Source organism: Rhinoraja longicauda, chromosome 33 (genome assembly GCF_053455715.1).
Source record: "Rhinoraja longicauda isolate Sanriku21f chromosome 33, sRhiLon1.1, whole genome shotgun sequence".
Taxonomy (NCBI): domain Eukaryota; kingdom Metazoa; phylum Chordata; class Chondrichthyes; order Rajiformes; family Arhynchobatidae; genus Rhinoraja; species Rhinoraja longicauda.
In genome coordinates, this window is record NC_135985.1 from 20,382,271 (window position 1) to 20,402,660 (window position 20,390).

Consider the following 20,390-nt stretch of genomic DNA (forward strand, 5'->3'; position numbering starts at 1 on the left):
TGAGCACAGCCCCTTACAAAGTTTTGGAACGTGCTGTAGCTTCTCAACTCAAATACCACCTCTCTACCAATAACCTGTATGAAACTTTCCAATCCGGATTCCGCTCCAACCACTGTACTGAAACTGCGCTCCTCAAAATCACAAACGACCTTTTCCTCTCCTCTGACGCTGGCAACCTCAACATCCTCATCCTACTTGACCTCAGCGCCGCCTTTGACACCATAAATCACTCCATTCTCCTCACCCGACTTGAAACCTCCTTTAACATCACCGGCACAGCCCTATCCTGGTTCAAATCTTACCTCTCTGACAGGCACCAGTTCATCTCCATTAACAACTGTAAATCCCCCACCGCTCCCCTCCCCCAAGGTGTCCCCCAAGGCTCAGTCCTTGGCCCCCTCCTCTTCATCCTCTACTTGTTCCCCCTTGGTTAATTAATCCGCTGTCATGGTTTCAACTTCCACTGCTTCGCCGATGATATCCAGCTCCTCATCTCCACCAAGTCAATCTCCCCCACCACACACTCTACACTGACAAACTGCATCACTGAAATAAAATCTTGGCTTCAATCAAATTTCCTCAAACTCAACTGCAACAAATCTGAAATCATCATCATTGGTCCAAAAACGCTCACCAAATCCACCCAAAACTTCATCCTCAATATTGATGGTCTCCCAGTATCCACCTCCCCTCACATCCGGAATCTTGGAATCATCTTTGATCAAACCCTCTCCTTCGACAAACACATCAAACACATCACAAAGACAGCCTTCTTCCACCTCAAAAACATTGCCCGTCTCCGTCCATCCCTCTCCTCCACAGCTGCAGAAACCCTCATCCACGCCTTCATCACCTCCCGTCTGGACTACTGCAACAGCCTCCTCTATGGCTCACCCTCAAAAATCATCAGTAAACTTCAATACATTCAAAACTCCGCTGCCCGTCTACTCACCCACTCCCCGATCCGTGACCATATCACCCCCGTCCTTTGCAAACTCCACTGGCTCCCCATCCCCCAGAGAATCCAGTACAAAATCCTCCTCATGACCTACAAAGCCCTCCATAACCTGGCCCCATCCTACGTGACTGACCTCCTCCACAGATGCACTCCCACCTGCACCCTCCGCTCTGCTGCTGCCAATCTCCTGTCCCCCCCCATCCGGACCAAACTCAGATCCTGGGGGGACAGGGCTTTCTCCATCGCTGCTCCCACCCTATGGAACTCACTACCCCAAACCGTCAGAGACTCCTCCACACTCACCACATTCAAAACATCACTGAAGTCTCACCTGTTCAGCACTGCCTTCAACCACTGACCGTCACCTCACCTTCTGTCTCCTTTTTCTGTTCGTTTACTTATTTATCTATTTATTCACTTCTCCTTGTTCTAGTAATCCCTGTAAAGCGTCTTTGAGTGTTTGAAAAGCGCTATATAAATGCAATGCATTATTATTATTATTATTACTTCATAGAACGCCATTCTAAATTGGTGAATTGGATGCTGAAGAACCAGCAGACTGAGGACACATTCAATGCCTGAAGGCTCATTAACTGAATTTCCATTTCACCCAATACACCATACGGACAGCACCCGAGGTCAGGATCGAACCAGAGTCCCTTGTGCTGTTCTGTTGTGGGGAGATCTGAGAGAAGTATACAAAATCATGAGGGGCATAGACAGGGTAGACAGTTAGAATCTGCTTTCTAGGGTGGAAAAATCAAAAGCAAGAGGCTATAGCTTTAAGGTGATATGGGCAAAGTTTAAATGAGATGTGCAAGGGGAAATCTTATTTTACACAGAGGCTGGTGAGTGCCTGGAACTCCCACTGCCAGTGGTAGTGGTTGAAGCAGATGTGCTAGTGCCATTTAAAGATTTTTTGGAAGATGCGGGGAATAGAAGGATATGGGTAGGAAGGAACTGCACATGCTGGTTTACATCGAAAATAGACACAAAATGCTGGAGTAACTCAGCGGGCCAGGCAGCATCTCTGGAGAAAATGAATAGGTGACGTTTCTCTCTCAGTCTGAAGAAGGGTCTCAACCTGAAACATCACCTATAGAAGGATATGGGTTACGTGCTGGTGGATAAATATTGGTCTTGGCGTCGTGATCAGCAGCAGTAGAGTTGCTGCCTTACAGCGAATGCAGCGCCGGAGACTCAAGGTTCGATCCTGACTACAGGCGCTGTCTGTACGGAGTTTGTACGTTCTCCCCGTGACCTGCGTGGGTTTTCTCCGAGATCTTCAGTTTCCTCCCACACTCCAAAGACGTGCAGGTATGTAGGTTAATTGACTGGGTAAATGTAACAATTGTCCCTAGTGTGTGTAGGATAGTGTTTATGTGCGGGGATCGCTGGGCGGCGCGGACTCGGTGGGCCGAAGGGCCTGTTACCGCGCTGTATCTCTAAATCTAAAAAAAAAAGCACAGAGATTGTGGGCCGAAGGATCTGTTCTTGTTCTGTACTGTTCCATGTCGCAAGCAGGGAAAGAGGAAAGGGCAAAAGCTCAGGTCTGTGATTGGAATAACTGCAGGAGAAACAAAAAAAAGTGTCGAAACCAAACAGGAGAGGGATGTAATGGAGGAAAGTACTTTGTAACTTTGTAAGCGCCCTTTATGGGTGACTATTTGCATACCTTGGGTATGCAAGCAAAGAATTTCACTGCGGCATGTTATATGTGACAAACTATTCATTCAAATCTGTGAAATGGTTTGATTTTGCAGAGATATTGAGACAGAGACCATGCTGTAAATTGACTGAGGAGTGAGCAATATTTGCAATATTTGCTGTGCACACATGGCCTTAACCGTGATTCCCAAAAGCTTTGGTTCCCATTCACAGCAAATGATACCAAATCCTGGAATATTCCCAGAAAAGGTCTTCCTCTTCAAAAGGAAAGATTTGAGCTTTTGCAGTTGTACGAAGAAGATGGTCAGAAGGATTCTTGATTCGCACTCCCCAAGTGCATTTTAATTCCCATTCTTCTGAAGAATGGCTGCAGTCATCAAATGGGCTGAACCTGAGCCACTAAAATAAACCCAACAAAAACCCTGCAACACAGCTGTGTCAGCTGGTGAAATCCCACCCTGTCAGGGGTGTGCTTACCTTTGAAGTCAACAGGTTCCAAATTTCCATTTGCATCCAGCACAGTATTATATGCCCAGTCAGTGGAATCCTGTGAAACTTTTGTATCCAAAGATATTGCGTCAGACTTCTCATCCGTCTGGGATACATCTTCATGTTTGACATTTGATCTGGTTCCTTCCATTACCCATGCATCTTCTTTTAGTTCCTCCTCTGGTGAAGGCTTCCCGCATTCTTCAAAGTGATCCTCAGAATCCGAGGAACTGTCTATCATATAATCCGCAGGCTCCTCTACTATACTGAGCAGCACGTCTTGACTCGGGGAATACACCAGTGCATCGCTGGATTTGCGGAGAATCTCCGGTGCCTTCTTAACACCGTCAGGACTATGATCTTCATTAAGTGGGTTTTCCAAAGACGCTGGCAAGGGAGGCAGCGTTTCTGCAGTGCACTTGGGCAACACCTCTTCTCCACCCTCACCTGGAGAAACTTCTTCCTTTAAATCCTCCTTGGCTTGGACTTCCTTCGGCAGTGCTTGGTCCTCCCCCAAACTGGAATCAGAAGCAATTTCCAACAAAGCATCGACCTGCTTAGACCACTCGTCATCACAAGGGCAGTCCACTTCCAACTGGTCCTCGTTTTGTTCTGGTTCACTTTCTAAATTACTTTGAGGTAACGGTTCTGACATGTTATTATTTTCTTCGTGTAATGATTGCACTTCTGATATCACATCACTCTGTTCGTGTGAAGGTAACACACTCAAAGCCGCATCGTTTTGTTCATCTAATGGTGGCACGTCGAAAGTTGTATCGTTATGTTCAAACTCCTCAATGGTGTTTAAAGAACGAGGCGGCTCTGGATTCGGTGGAGTCTCAGTCCTTTGATGACGTACTCCTTCACACTCATCATCCGAGTCACAAATGGAGTCCACAGTCACCGCACACACTTCACTAAGAACGTTGTTTTTTACCTCACAGCCAGCTCCAACGTTCACTTCACGTGTTGCGTGCATCTGAGAAACCTCAGCCTCCGCACAGGGGCCATTGTCTTCCAACTCCAAACCCACTGTTGCTTCCTCCACCAGTTCAGTGAACAGAGGAGTCTCATTGTACTGTTGTACACCTTGAAAGTCCCCCCCCTCCACTTGCCCATCAGCCGGTACCCTTTCAGCGGCGGGCCACCCAACACGTTCTGCGGCTTCTTCCAACTTTATTGCCTCAGAGGCAGCACTCTCCATCTCCACGTGATGGAGAGTTTTCTCAGAGTCTATTGTTCCGTCATCAGGATTTCCAATCACCATCAGGTCCGGGAGCATTTCGGGAACGTCACACTTGAGGGCAGACACCTGGCTGGGATGAAATCCCTCAGTTGACGCGAAAATTCCCTCGTGCTCTCCATCGTAGGATGGACTGCTTGGATCACATTCGCTTTCAGACGTGTTCTTCACAAGGTTACATAGTGGTTTCTCAGAATCCACTGGATAACTCGATCCTTCCTCTGGCAGAGTTAAAGCAGCTTCATCCTCCGTTTTCACTTCAGTGATACTTCTTTGATCATTGGCCAATGTTGCCTCCGGACACTGGTTGGTGTCCAACTCGGCATTAGTTAGCGTGCTTTCCTCTGGTGACACACCAGCTGATTGTTCAACAGGTATCTCCGAGAGCTCTTGTGCAATCGGGTAGAAGGCTTTGGACTTGCGATCCTCTTTGTCCTCTTCAGATCTCAAACATTCGTCAGGCACGGAGATCCCTGGCTGTGAGTGGAGGGATGGTACAGGAAGTGTGTCCTGTTCCAAAACAAGGAAAAACAGAAGGTTTTATTAAATCAGTGCATTGCTACGTTGAGTTGCACTGTGCATAAACGCCAGCAGCAGCAGCATCTTATCTAGCATGCTAGTACAAACATAAAATTATTTTCCTGTAGTCTACCCCGGGCAGCATGGTGGCGCTGCGATAGAGTTGCTGCCTTACAGCGCCAGAGACACGGGTTCGATCCTGACCATGGGTGCTGTCTGTGCGGTGTTTGTACATTCTCCCCGCGACCTGCGTTTTCTCTGGTTTCCTCAAAAGACACACAGCTTTGTAGGTTAATTGGCTTGATAAAATAGTAAATTGGCCCTAGTGCGTGTAGGATAGTGTTAGTGCGCGGGGATCGCTGGTCAGCGCAGACTCGGTGGGCCGAAGGGCCTGTTTCTGCGCTGTATCTCTAAACTAAATTAAATTCAGTTGGTTTCGGGTAACAAGTTGTGCATTTGTAAAAAGTAGTTTTGAACTGCTTCACACGAATGACACTGCAAAATCACATAATAATAATAATAATAATTATTATTATTATACATAAAGCTGGAAATTATCTTCCAGGGAGTCAGTTCACATTCACAAAATGCTGGAGTAACTCAGCAGGTCAGGCAGCATCTCGGGAGAGAAGGAATGGGCGACGTTTCGGGTCGAGACCCTTTCATCAGTCTGAAGAAGGGTCTCGACCCGAAACGTCACCCATTCCTTCTCTCCCGAGATGCTGCCTGACCTGCTGAGTTACTCCAGCATTTTGTGAATCGATTTGTACCAGCATCTACAGTCATTTTCTTATACAGTCAGTTCACATTGTTCATCAATCAAGGTTCATACGAACATTCTATCTTCTGGGGGAAAGATATACAAGCTTGAAAGCTCATAGATCCAAACCTAACAAGCTTCTTCCGCACTGCTATCAGACCTCTAAATCAGCACTTCCACTCCCCCTCCCATTCCCAATCTGACCTTTCTGTTCTGGGCCTCCTCCATTATCAGAGTGAGGCCCAGCGCAAATTGGAGAAACAGCACCTCATATTTCGCTTGGGCAGCTTACACCCCAACGGTTTGAACATTGACTTCTCTAACTTCAGTTAGTTCCTGCTTCCCCTCTCTATCCCCTCCCCCTTCTCAGTTCTCCTACTAGTCTTCCTGTCTCCGACTACATCCTATCTTTGTCCCGCCCCCTCCCCTGACATCAGTCTGAAGAAGGTTCTCGACCCGTTCCTTCTCTCCTGAGATGCTGCCTGACCCGTTGAGTTACTCCAGCATTTTATGTCGACCTCTAAATCAATCACCTCTTTCACGACCCTGTTCCTGGACATGCTACCATGTATTCTTACTCTTAACTCTACCTCATTTGGTCGTTCCGTTCTTTGGACTTTAAAGAGACAGCACACAAACAGGCCTTTCACCCACTGACTCCACGCCTCCCCATTCACAATCACTGTCCTACACACTGGGGGCAAGTTTACCGAAGCCAATTAACCTACAATCCTGCTTGTCTTTGGAGTGTGGGAGTAAATCGGTGCACCTGGAGAAAACCCATGTGGTTACAGGGAGAATATACAAACACCAAACCGAACACCCATAGTCAGGATCCTGCTCCACTGTGCTGCCCAAAATTGGATGTCAATATTCTTTTGCAATACTTAGATTTTGCACTACAATCTTTGCATCGTTGGCATGTTTTGCACTATGTTTTATTTATTATCACTGTGTGCACAGTGTTTATTCTGAGCTTCATGCACACGAGGAATGTCGTTGCGCCCTGGTGCGTATGATAATAGACTAAACTCATCTAAACCCTCACCAAGATTGGTGGAGCACTGCCCCAGCCAATGCTACTGTGCTGCATTTTCCCTCCCACCACCAATGTTCAGCTTTTTTGCATGTTCAGAGTAGAGCCCATCCCACCATGACCCACGTTCTGCAGATAACAACCCTCCCCAGTGGTCTGCATCTCAAGATGACCCTGAAGAAGGGCCTCGACCCAAAACGTCCCCCATTCCTTCTCTCCAGAGATGCTGCGTGTCCCGCTGAGTTACTCCAGCTTTTTGTGCCCATCTGCATCTCAAGAAGGTCTCTACTTGATACAACCCAAAATTAAAAGACAAGCAACTGCAGATGCTGCTTTACAGAAAATGACACAAATTGCTGGAATAGCCCAACAGGTAAGGCAGCATCTCTGGGGAACATGGTTAGGTGACGTTTCAGCTCAAAACCCTTCTTCAGACTGCCATATAATTTGTGGTTTATCATCTCTCCCCACTCTTCCAATTAAGAATTTCATTTATAGTAATATATTTATGTATTATTAGACTATCAGGTAATCCTCTTTAACCAGATGTGGTTCATGGTTAAAAAAGACATTTGACTTCAACAATTAGTTCTCCACATCATAAATCATGCTGTATCACCATCTCCACATCTCCGTTGTCAGAAGATTGATGATACTTGAAAATCCAAAGCTCATCAATATTACATTGTTTTGCCCTTTGTTGCGGGTACAAATCACAGCCCTTGGTAATTACACCAAATCAACATGTCAACCTGCCCCAAAGCAAGGACATTGGCAGAAACAGAAGAGGTTTATGATAAAATAAATTGACCACAATAAAAGATTAACCACAGAAATAAAAGTGATTTTTCAGCCTTGACTTGTTCAATGAAAACTAAAAAATAGAAAGGTCATAAAAGTAGAGATCTGCACGAACAAAGGTTCTGGATTTGGTTACTGGACTAGGCTCAGCTCCATGCAAGCATGCGAAAAGTAAGACCACTGCAATCTGCTTCCACACTTGGAGACAGAAGGGGATATACATGGGATGCAGAAGGCTTGCAGGACAGTTGTGTGCTTAGTTTAGTTTAAAGATACAGCGCCGAAACAGGCTCTTCGGCCCACTATCCTACACGCACTGGGGACAACTTACAAATATACCAAGCCAATTAACCTGCAAACCTGCACGTCTTTGGAGTGTGGAAGGAAACCTGAGATCCCGGAGAAAACCCACGCAGGTCGCTGGGAGAATGTACAAACTCTGTACAGACAAGCACCCGTACTCAGGAACGAACCCAGGTCTCTGGCGTTGTGAGGCAGCAACTCTACCGCTGCGCCACCATGCCACCTTACTGTTCTGATTCTCTCAGTGATAATTGATTTGCCGCCTTTGGCATAAATAAAATTGGTACTCTTAGTCCAGGTTCACAAACTGGCCAAGAGGGCATCTAGTGATAATCCTCAGCATTTTAGAGAGAGAGACAACGGAAAGTGGGATGAAAAAAATAACAGATCTGATGACAGAGGAGTTCAACCGCCAATTATTCCCCAGTAAACAGAAGAAACCCTGTATTTACCCATCATGTATCAAATCTATGAAACAAGCAACTAATCTTATACTGGAAACACAAATAGCATTTGAAAATTTCTCGTTACAAAACAGTAGCCTGTTTGGAATAGTCATAAATGCAAATGAGGCACAAATATTCATACATTTAATTATTCATAATCATTGCTTGGTTAATAATTGCAAAGTAAATAATTGATACTAATAGCACATTGCAAATTAAATTGAAGCCAAAAGTAATTCTGTAATGCTATTTGATGTACGGCAAATTGACTGTTATAATTAGGCAAATTCTTCTTTAATGTTACGAAAGGTGATATAAGCTGAAACTGATGGACTTCATCCAATATCTCCAATGCCCGTAGATTATTTCTATTGCGTTTGAAGTAGCTTCGAAACATAGTCTACATCGTCGAGATATTTAGACACAAAATGCTGGAGTAACTCGGCAGGTCAGACAGCATCTCCGGTTCATTTCAGTTTAGTTTATTGTCACGTGTACCGAGGTACAGTGAAAAGCTTTTTGTTGCGTGCTAACCAGTCAGCAGACAGACAATACATGATTACTATTGATCCATTTACAGTGTATAGATATACCAAATAACGTTTAGTGCAAAGTAAAACCAGCAAAGTCCGGTCAAGGATAGTCCGAGGGTCAGCAAAGAGGTAGATAGTAGTTCAGCCCTGCTCTCTGGTTGTAGTAGGATGATTCCGGTTTTTTTTTAGATTTAGAGATACAGCGCGGAAACAGGCCCTTCGGCCCACTGGGTCCGTGCCGCCCAGCGATCCCCGCACATTAACACTATCCTACACTAGGGACAATTTTTACATTTGCCCAGCCAATTAACCTACATACCTGTACGTCTTTGGAGTGTGGGAGGAAACCGAAGATCTCGGAGAAAACCCACGCAGGTCACGGGGAGAACGTACAAACTCCGTACAGTACGGCGCCCGTAGTCAGGATCGAACCTGAGTCTCCGGCGCTGCATTCACTGTAAGGCGGTAACTCTACCGCTGCGCCACCGTGCCGCCCGATAACGGCTGGGAAGAAACTGTCCCCGAATCTGTAGGTGTGCTTTTTCACACTTCTTTCCCTTTTGCCTGATGGGAGAGGGGAGAAGAGGGAGTGGCCAGGGTGCGACTTGTCCTTGATTCTGCTGCTGGCCTTGCCGAAGCAGCGCGAGGCATAAATGTAGTCAATAGAAGGAGAAAATGAATAGATGGCACTTCGGGTCGCTCTCTCTCTCTCTGAAATATAGAAAATAGGTGCAGGAGTAGGCCATTCGGCCCTTTGAGCCAGCACCGCCATTCAATATGATCATGGCTGATCATCCAAAATCAGTACCCTGTTCCTGCTTTCTCATATCCCTTGATTCCATTAGCCCTATGAGCTATATCTAACTCTCTCTTGAAAACATCCAGTGAATTGGCCACTGCCTTCTGTGGCAGAGAATTCCAGATTCACAACTCTCTGGGTGAAAAAGTTTTCCTCATCTCAGTCCTAAATGGCCTACCCCTTTTTCTGGACTCCCCCAACATGGGGAACATGTTTCCTGCATCTAGCCTGCCCAATCCCGTAAGAATTTTATATGTTTCGATAAGATCCCCTCTCATCCTTCTAATTTCCAGTGAATACAAGCCCAGTCGATCCATTCTTTCATCATATGTCAGTCCCGCCATCCCAGGAATTAACCTGGTGAACCTACACTGCACTCCCTCAACAGCAAGAATGTCCTTCCTCAAATTAGCAGACCAAAACTGCACACAATACTCCAGGTGTGATCTCACCAGGGCCCCGTACAATTGCAGTAGGACCTCCTTGCTCCTGTATTCAAATCCTGAAGAAGGGTGTCGACCCAAAAAATGCCACCTATTCCTTCTCACCAGGGATGCTGCCTGACCCGCTAAATTACTCCAGCATTTTGTGTCTATCTTAGGTGTAAACCAGCATCTGCAGTTCCTTCCTGGAGATATTTTACTCTTTATAGCTGTACATTCCCAACAGACAATCATGTGTAAATGGAGTATGTTTAGTACAATGTTTTACATACAACCTCTGAAGAGAAAGTTGTTATCCATAAACGTTCCAAGACAAATAAATGCCAGCGAAGGCGTTGAGAAGAACATTGGCTTCTTACCATTTCATGCCTGTGAGAGTGCATGTATCTCTGCAGTTCACTGATGTTGTGTTCCATGCTGTTGAGCTCCGTTCCCTGGGGGTTATTGATGGTGTACATGTAAACATTCAGGTGCTGCTGAAAGCGCACAGAGCAGTCTTCAGAGGACACAATCGGTGTTACATCCTCCTGCAACGCCGCAGCCGGGTTTTGTCTGAAACAGAAGGAGCAGCAGCAGTTAAACATGTCGAAGCGCCTTGTCCACGTTGGCACAGTGGCAGCGACTCGCTGGAACCGGGCGCGTCATCTCAGAGCAGCGGCGAGGGCAAGAGACCGGGAACTGGGAGCCGCTGCGGAGGGCAGCTGTTTTCTCCCACCACACATCTGTGGGGAGGTGCCTCTCAAGCACCTGCTGCTTCCGCTGGAGTCGGGATGTGACGGCAACGTGCATGGCGAATTATTACCTGCACATCTCCTAAGGGGCTCCACGCTCCATTCAAGTTGAATTGGCATGTGGCATCAAGAGAAAGGGGAAAGTGCAAAATAAGTTTTAAAACACATGCACAACTCTACCCTACAGCTTGAAAGGATTATTCACCCAGATGTGCTGGTCACTGCCGAACATTCTGATTTGCCAGCGCTACCTTCATAGAGGTCTAGGGTGGAAACAGGCCCTTCGGCCCAACTTGCCCACACTGGCCAACATGTCCCATCTACACTAGTCCCACCTGCTGCATTTGGCCCGTATATATCCCTCTAAAACTGTCCTATCAATGCACTTATCTAAATGTTTCTTAAAGCGGCTCCCAAGGGTCGGGCCATACCACTACCGACCCCTCGACACGGGAATGGACCGGTAGAGGGGGGCGGCCCTTTGCTACGGATATAAAGGACGAGGTTTTGGGCACGATTTTACTCTGGCAGACTTGACCGGTCTAGTGAACGTAGTAAAATCAAACCTCCCAAATTACCCGGCTCCTCGCCTTTATTTCGGGCCTTTTTCGACGGGCCACATTGTGATTGTACCTGCCTCAGGCAGCTTGTTCCATACACCCACCACCATTTGTATGAAAAAGCTACCCCTTGGGTTCCTATAAAATCTTTCCCCCCCCACAAACCCATGTCCTCTGGTTCTTGATTCCCTTACTCTGGGCAAGAGACTCTGTGCATCTACCCGATCTAGTCCTCTCATGATTTTGTACACCTCTTTAAGATTACTCCTCATCCTCCTGCATTCCAAGGAATAGAACCTGCTCCACCTCTCCCTATAGCTCAGGCCCACGAGTCCTGGCAACATCCTCTTAAATCTTCTCTGCACCTTTTCCAGCTTGATAACATCTTTCCTATAAAATGGTGCCCAAAACTGAACACAATATTCTAACTGCAGCCTCACCAATGTCTTCTACAACTGCAACATGACCTATACTTAATGCTTAGGAAAATAACTGCAGATGCTGGTTTAAATCGAAGGTAGACACAAAATGCTGGAGTAACTCAGCGGGTCAGGCAGCATCTCAGGAAAGAAGGAATGGGTGACGTTTCGGGTCGAGACACTTCTTCAGACTGATGAAAGGTCTCGAACCGAAACGTCATCCATTCCTTCTCTCCTGAGATGCTGCCTGACCCGCTGAGTTACTTCAGCATTTTGTGTATACTTAATGCTTTGTCTGATGAAGGCCAAGGTGCCAAAAACTGATGAAGGCCAATGTGCCAAATATCAATGGCTTGCCAACTAGGGGTAAAGAAATAAGATTATACATCTCTCAAAGTTGAACATCAGACTGCTTCTGGGCCAAGAACCACAGGCAACAAATTGAATCTTTGCAGGCCTCCATACAACTTGCTGCTGAGCCAAACGCACAATGGCATTTTTTTAAGAAAAAAAACTCACTTCGGTTTTTCACCGGGTACTGCGGACGGACAATCAATAATGATTTTGTCAATGACCCCCAAATCCAATAATGAATAAACACAAGCAGTCCTTTATCATTGAAATTGGACAAACAATGGGAGGAAATTGATCTATGGTTGATAATATTGAGTGGGTGCTCAGAATTATATGAGAATGAATTGATCTGGTCACCACTTCTCCCTCTGAAGAAGGGTCTTGCCCCAAAACGTCACCTATTCCTTTTCTCCAGAGATGTTGCCTGACCTGCTGAGTTACTCTAGCTTTTTGTGTCTTTCTTTGGTTTAAACCAGCATCTGCAGTTCCTTCCTGCACACAGATTCATTGCTCCTCATCTTGTGATTTTGCACAATTATTTGAGTGAATGTTGGCAGAAATTGCCGTGTGACTTTAAGACACATTCAATCAATGTAGAGTACTTTGGAGTGCTCTGTCGATGTGGTAGGTTTCAGCCTCACAAACTTAGGCTTTAGAGATACAGCGCCCTTTGGCCCAAGTCCACGCCGACCAGCGATCACCCTGTACACTGACACTATCCTACGTACTAGGGACAACTTTACAACTTACCAAAGCCAATTAACCTACACACCCGTACGCCTTTGGGGAAACCGGAGAAGCCGGAGAAAACCCACGCGGTCACAGGGAGAACGTACAAGCTCCGTACGGACAGCACCCAGAGTCAGGATTGAACCTGGGTCTTTGGTGCTATAAGGCAGCAACTCTACCGCTGCGCCAATTTGAATGCATGTTTATAATCTCTCAAGTAATTGCTCTATACCACGATAAAGTACCATGAAAGATACCAACATTATCATGCAGCATTGCACCCAATTTCTCTCTTCTTGCTTTAGAACAGGCAAACTCCATTTTCCTCACGTTATCATTAAACGTTTCCTTAATAACAATCAGCCAATTCTTGAGACGGGTCCATAAACTAATACAAAACATTATATTGGGATTGCCCAACCTAAAGATCAAAGTCATCTGTAAATTAATTGTTGCTTAGTGGGGGAGTGTGCCTTTTAGACAGATACCCCACCCTTGTTTAAGAGGAAGCCCGGTTGAGAAACGCGGAGACTGCAGATATTCACATCCAGGTCACTATATCCCTGCTTGGGGGTGCAGGCTAGCTTTAATATTAACACATTCACACGCTGCCTCTGGTCCCAGCAGGAGTTTGCCTGCACCCGAAGATCGTTCCACTTAACGTGCAACGTCATGTGAAGCATATTTATTTTTTCCTTGATTTACCACAGATGGTGTCTCTGCGCATTTACAATACCCGTAAATCTGTGGACTTGGCAGGGGCAGTCCACTCAAACTACTTAATGATAACCAGAGCTACCGAGCGGCAGAAGGAGAGTGAACCCAGAGCGATCGAAGTGTCAACGCAGGAAGTCCCCTGGATAATAATCTTTATAATTATTAAATTGTCACTGTTAATTAGTGATGCTGAGAATTTAGTGGCCATTGTGAGCATGTCAGTGACACTCCTATGCATCTCGTATTCTTCCTAATTCACTGGAGGTCTGGCAGCCATTTCAATGACACATCAGGGAGTATCCCCCACCATCAGTCATACAGGGAGTGTCCCGAATAGGAACCGAGGAACATAATGAATTAGTAATGTTCATCCATCCCTGGTCTATAAATACTTCTAATGGGATTAAGCCCAAGACGTCTTGTAAGGACAAAGGTTTTCTTTTTAATGAACTGAGGTTAAGCTACCATCAGGAAAGGTTTACATTGGGAAACTGGCTATAATTATCCGGCCTTACTCTGAAACTACAAGAAAGCTGGCGTACAAAGCAGAAATATTACAATTGTACATAAAGGCTTCTCTCCCTCACTGAAGGTTTATTCATTCCACTGGTGAAGGCTCTCTTGGTGCTCTTGGGGAAGTTAGGTTCAATTGGTGTAGGGAGGGGGAAGGGGAGTTAACGAGGAGTTTTATATTCGTTACATTATATTCAGCGATCAGACGGAAACACAAAGTGGCTCACGGGTGAGCAATACAAAGAGCAGCACAGTGGCGCAGTGGTAGAGTTGCTGCCTTACAGCACCAGAGACCCAGGTTCAATTCTGACTACGGGTGTTGTCTGTACGGAGTTTGTACGCTCTCCCCGTGACCGCGTGGATTTTCTCCGGGTGCTCCGGTTTCCTCCCACACTCCAAAGATGAGCAGGTTGGTAGGTTAATTCTCTTCAGTAAATTGTCCCTAGGGTGGTGCTAGTTTACGGATGGTCACTGGTTAGTGCGGTCTTGGTTGGCCTGTTTCTATGCGGTATCTCTAAAGTCTAAAGTAAAGTTTAAAGTCTATAGTTTATAGTACACAGTTTATAGTACAAAGTGAATTTGCAGAAAACTGCTTAAGTGTTTTACAGGTCAGGAGGGCACATTATTGGCAACAATGCTGAATACAGGGTTCAACTATGTAGGAAGGAATTGCAGAAGCTGGTTTAAACCAAAGATAGACACAAAATGTGGGAGTAACTCAGCAGGACAGGCAGCTTCTCTGGAGAGAAGGAATGGGTGACCTTTCGGGTTGAGACCCTTCTTCAGACGGATTCAACAGTCAGCTCCTTATGACTGTTTACCCACTAAACAAAAATCAGATTCATTTCTGGGGTTAAACTAGCTTCAGAGGTTGTTGCATGCAGAGGACAAGAAACATCATGGGGGTCGGGGTTAATGTACACGGAGATGCTTTGAAGGGCTTGGTGGATTACATTATTTTCAAAATGCCGAGGGAGAATTATCAAGAGATCTGAAGTTAATATTGTACATAGTGCACAGAGGGATACACATCAAAGCTCAAAAACATTACATCCACTGAACTGAGGGCCATAGCAATGGAGCCATGGCTCACACTATCTGGAGATAGGTGAGGGAGGAGCAAAGTTCCAGGTGTTTTCAGACAAATTAAGTTCAGCGGTTTCATGAAGACAACATTTCCCTGAAAGTTGGGAATATAGGCAAGGTACCAAACAAATAATGTGCACCTGTAATCAGAATGGAGAAAGGATACGGCAGTGATATCAGTATGAAGAATACTAACTCAACAGGTCAGGCAACATTTCTGGAGAACATAGATAGGTGACATTGTGGGTCGGAACAACGCAAATCATCGTCTATCCATGTTCTCCAGAGACGCTGTCTGACCCAATGAGTTCCTTGTGTCTACTTGCATCTTGAATGCCATCATCTTACCTTGCTAGTGAAGCTGACAGAACAACACAGTGTGAAGTTGTTTCTATGGCTATCTGGTTCGCTTTGATTTTGTGCTTCTCAGCCTTTGTTCTTTACCCATTGATCTGACTAAATGACCTGACTATTTTGTTTACACTAAATGACCCGACTATTTTGTTTTTTGTGAAACACAGGTCGCATCTATCTGGAGAAGCTCTTTGGGGAAGCATTAATGCTCATCTTGCGGATTCATTTAATGTCCTTACATTGAATTCCTACATTGCTAATATTAGCAGTAAACTTGGTTACAAGTAACAAAGGTAACAAAGCTTTCGTCAATCTGATCAAAACATTTTAATTTATACTCAGAACAGTCATAGAACAGTCATAGAACAGTACAGCTTTGGAACAGGTTCTTCAGTCTATTGTCTATGCCGAACACGATGTTAGGATAAACTAATCTCTTCTTCATGATTCATAACCTACCATTCCCAGCATATCCACGTGCCCACCTAAAGGACTCTTAAATGCCACAATTAGATTTGCCTTCACTGCCATCCCTATCAGCACGTTCCAGACACCCACAACTCTCTGCATATAAAACTTACCCGGCACATCTCCTTTAAATTTTGCCCATCTCACCTTAAAGCTATGCCCCCTTGTCTTTGTCATTTCCAATCTGGGAAAAAGGCTCCGACTGTCTACCCCATCTATGCCTAATTTTATACACTTCTATCAGGTTTCGCTCAGCCTCCGACATGTCAGAGAAAACAACCCACATTTGCCCACCTGTGCCTTATAACTAATACCCTTTAATCCTGGCAGCATTCTGGTAAACCTGTTGTCCACCCTTTCCAAAGCCTCCATACATCTATTGTTCCTGTAGTCAACCACTTCCTCAACGACTCCAAGCATTTTGATTCCTTAAACAATATTTTAAAAACACCACAAATGCTACAAAGCTTCACCTCATTGCAATCAAACGGATATCAACTCCAATGAAAGGAGTTTTTTCAGTAGAGGTGATGATGTTTGTGTGAAAAGGTAGTTCAAAGGGGCAACAAGGGGCAGAGGGGTTTAAACGGGAGAAGTTCAGAGCATAGGTCCATAGCAGCTGAAAGCAGGGCCATCAATGTGAACAAAGGAATGTGAATGAGTAGCCTTGATTAGATGATGGGTATAGGACGAGAAGGTAGACACAAAAAGCTGGAGTAACTCAGCGGGACAGGTAGGATCTCTGGAGAGAAGGAATGGGTGACGTTTCGGGTCAACTGAAGAAGGGTCTTCAGACTGAAGAAGGGTCTCGACCTGAAACGTCGCCCGTTCCTTCTCTCCAGAGATGCTGCCTGTCCCAGCCGAGTTACTCCAGCGTTTTGTGTCTATCTTCAGTTTAAACCAGCATCTGCAGTTCCTTCCTGCACATGGATATTGGACAACTCCCTCCACAGTGGATACGTCTTCCTGTATATTTACAGAAAGGGAGACATGATTTATAAATAAACGCATTTTATAAATAGACACATGCAGGAAAATCCACCAGGTTTGAGCGTGAATTGCTGATCCCGGCAACCAGCCGTTTGACCTCTCTCTGCCCTGGGGCAGTCGTTACAACCTACCTCTGATCTGAAGAAGGGTCTCAACCCGAAACGTCACCATTCCATCTCTCCAGAGATGCTGCCTGTCCCGCTGAGTTACTGCAGGATTTTGTGTCTATCTCTGATCATGATGTTTGTCACCCTTTCCTGGCATCTCTTGCAAGCTGCCAAATTTTGTGTTACTAACTCTCCTAAAAATTGCATTGGATAAGTTTTCAACATTGAATATAATTCGGAAGGAATGTTGTTGTTATGGATGAAGTGGTTTGGGACTCTGAAAATGTTATACGGTTCTTTGCCGCGGTACATTAACTTGACCATTCTGATCCTTTCTGATCTCTTGCATTCGTTTAATGAAACTTCTTGCTATCAGTTTTACACCTTGGATTGATTAACATTGAGCAGTACAACACAGGGACCAGCCCTTCTGCCCACAATATCTGTGCCAAACATGATGCTAGGTCAAACTAATCTCATCTGCCTGCACATGATCCATATCTCTCTATTCCCTGCATATCCATGTGCCAATCTAAATGCCTCTTAAACGCACTATCTGCCTCTACCTCGCTTCCCAACCTCTGTAAATGAAACCAGCTCCACACATCGCCTTTAAATTTTGCCCCTCTTACCTTAAAGCTCCTTTACGTCCTCGACTCTTTAACATGTCCTCCCGGAGAAAAAGGCTCTGACTGTCTACCCTTCCTTTGTGACTGAATCAATACTTCAGGCGTCTGGAAGGTGTTTAACTGTTAAGACAACCTCCAGTGCTGCACCTGTGACTCCAGTCTCTCCTCAGGGCCGACTCTGCCTCCTGTAGAGAATGGATCCTCCACATGCAACGCTCCCTTCGAAGCTGAAACCCAATATTTCACCCTTCACATCACACGGCTCCAAACTCCCCATTCCAAAATATCTCATTACTTTTCTGTTTATTCCCTGTACCTGACACCAAACCCTGCTCGCCACTGTTAATAACAGTCTTCAATAGAAAGCATCTGCACCCTTTCGCGAACAAAAATGTGAACTATAATTAATGCATTGCCTAGAATTGAAGGGATAAAAGGTTATTAGACACAATGACGACAGTGGAATAATAAAGTTCTTTCACTCAACTCACTAAGCAGGTTTTTGCAAAACTTGAGTGCTGGTGACATTAATTGGTATCAATTTATAACAGCCTTTGCAACTGTTTGTTGTCTTGGGGGTGGAGAAAGCACACAACACTCTTTGTCCACCAGTTTCCATCAGCAGGCAATTCTACACTTACTGTGCAAAAAGCTGCTCCAGTCCACGAAAGCCCCTCTGAACTGCGAGGTTGATGGGCGTGGCACCATCCAGGTTGGGAATACCAAGCGCTTCCTGTCCACCTGGCTGCTGCAGTAGGAACGAGGCCAGCCGGGACAGACCCAGTCTTGCTGTGAAATGCATCAGTGTCTCTCGAGGGATCGAAGCTGAAGGAAAAACAAAGGTGCACACAGGACCGGTATCAGTTTAAGAAAATAACTGCAGATGCTGGTACAAATCGAAGGTATTTATTCACAAAGTGCTGGAGTAACTCAGCAGGTCGGGCAGCATTTCGGGAGATGCTGGAGATTCTGAAGAAGGGTCTCGACCCGAAACGTCACCCATTCCTTCTCTCCCGAGATGCTGCCCGACCTGCTGAGTTACTCCAGCACTTTGTGAATAAATACCTTCGACCGGTGTCAGTTTCACTGGTTCCTTCTTCCACACCAAGCACCAAAACACACTGGTGCTTGGCCACTGTCTCATCAATTTGCAAAAACATAACCCAGCCCGAAACATGGCCTGTCCCTTCTCTTCACAGATGCTGCCTGACATGCAACGCTCCTCCAGTACTTTGTGTTTCTTGATCAATTGCTTTGTTTTTGTCGGCAAACTTGGCCGACCATTTGTGAGATTTCGCAAGCTGCAAATGAATGAGTGACTGGATAGCTATATTTTTGGTGAGTGAACAATACGGTATACACTGGGGGAAACTGAATTTCTTTCACATGGTTTGAGAAATGACAAATCGGGTCACAGGGAGAACAGATCTATTAAAACCTCAGAGAGAAAAAATAAACGGTGGGTGAAGTGAAGCTAAACTGCTTGCGGATTCTCCACAGAATGTAGCTTTTCACCTCGTCTGCCACGTATTCTGTGGAGATTTGGGTATTTAATTGCAAGAGTGATTCGGTAATTGAAATGCAATCTTTTATTAAAATTAAATGTTGAAGTAAAGATATACTGCTTGTGGACTCTCCAACATAATGTAGCTTTTCATCTCCTCTGTCAGTAATATTCTGTGGAGATTTGTGTGTTTAATAGCAAGAGTGATTCAGTAATTGAAATGCAATCTTTTATTTTATTTCTAATTGCATGCCATGTGCAAAGTGTTGGAAATACATTTGGAGAGAAAGAGAGTTAACGTTTCAGGTCATTCATTTAGTTGAAAGGTCATCGGCCTGAGATTTAACCGTTTCTCCCCCCCATTGATGCTGTTTGGTCTCGTGTAGGTCCAGTACTGGGCATCACCTGGCCATGGTGGCCAACCTTGAGGGCAGTTCAGAACTTCTCATTGAGGGCGGGCAAGGTTACTTAGAAAAGCTAACTGAAAGCAGTAGCTTTGCCGAGTTAAATGACCAACGTAAGCACGCTGCATTGTAGTTACCTGACGACTGGATCATGAATTTAAATGGGAGACAATTATTATGGAAGTCTCTCAAGGGTTTCATTGATGCCATGGGATGGAGGTTTGCCCAGCTGTTGTGTTCAGAAGATTCAATATAGGGCGGCCACTAATAACTCCATTATCTCAGAGCTCCAGCAACCGGGTTCAATCCTGACCTCCGGTGCTGTCTGCGCGGAGTTTGCAGGTTCTCCCTGTGACTGTATGGGTTCCTCCGGGCGCTCGGGTTTCATCTGAAAGATGCTTGGGTTGGCACAAATTTCCCTGAGCGCGTACGCGTGGGGTAGAATCTGGGGAGGAATTGATGCGAAGGCAGGGATAATAACGAAAGGATTAATACAGGATCATTGCCAATAGGAGGTTGATAGTTGGCACGAACTTGATGAGTTTGTTTCGCTACTTTCTGTGTGCAACAAATTGATGATACCTCCAATGGAAAGACCACCAAAAGCTGAATGGCCACCAATAGGCCTTCCATTCCCCTTGCCTAACGACTGTTTTGAAGAGCAACGTAACTGGCACTGTATCCAGAACAGCACTGTAAGATACAGCTGTTCCACAGATGTCCCCGAAATTCTACCAAACCTTAATCAAGATCATGATAGGGTGTTACTTAATTACAGCAATTTTTCAACACGATATAAGCCAGCTGTGTGGATATTTCCACTGCAG

At 45.4% G+C, this 20,390-nt stretch overlaps 1 protein-coding gene across 5 annotated transcripts in view; it reads right to left on the bottom strand.

Annotated features, from left to right (window-relative positions):
• LOC144609075 (A-kinase anchor protein 13-like) overlaps positions 1 to 20,390 on the bottom strand; it is a 452,410-nt gene that overhangs the window by 243,931 nt on the left and 188,089 nt on the right. For 4 of the 5 annotated variants that reach the window (XM_078427428.1, XM_078427427.1, XM_078427426.1 and 1 more), the window contains 3 exons: positions 18,297 to 18,480; positions 10,358 to 10,550; positions 3,104 to 4,868 (listed from right to left, as the gene is read on the bottom strand). In XM_078427428.1, coding sequence (XP_078283554.1) covers positions 3,104 to 4,868; positions 10,358 to 10,550; positions 18,297 to 18,480 — 2,142 coding nt within the window. Of the gene's footprint in view, positions 1 to 3,103; positions 4,869 to 5,841; positions 5,895 to 10,357; positions 10,551 to 18,296; positions 18,481 to 20,390 lie in introns of those variants that run through there. The other variant, XM_078427429.1, reaches the window with a different exon arrangement.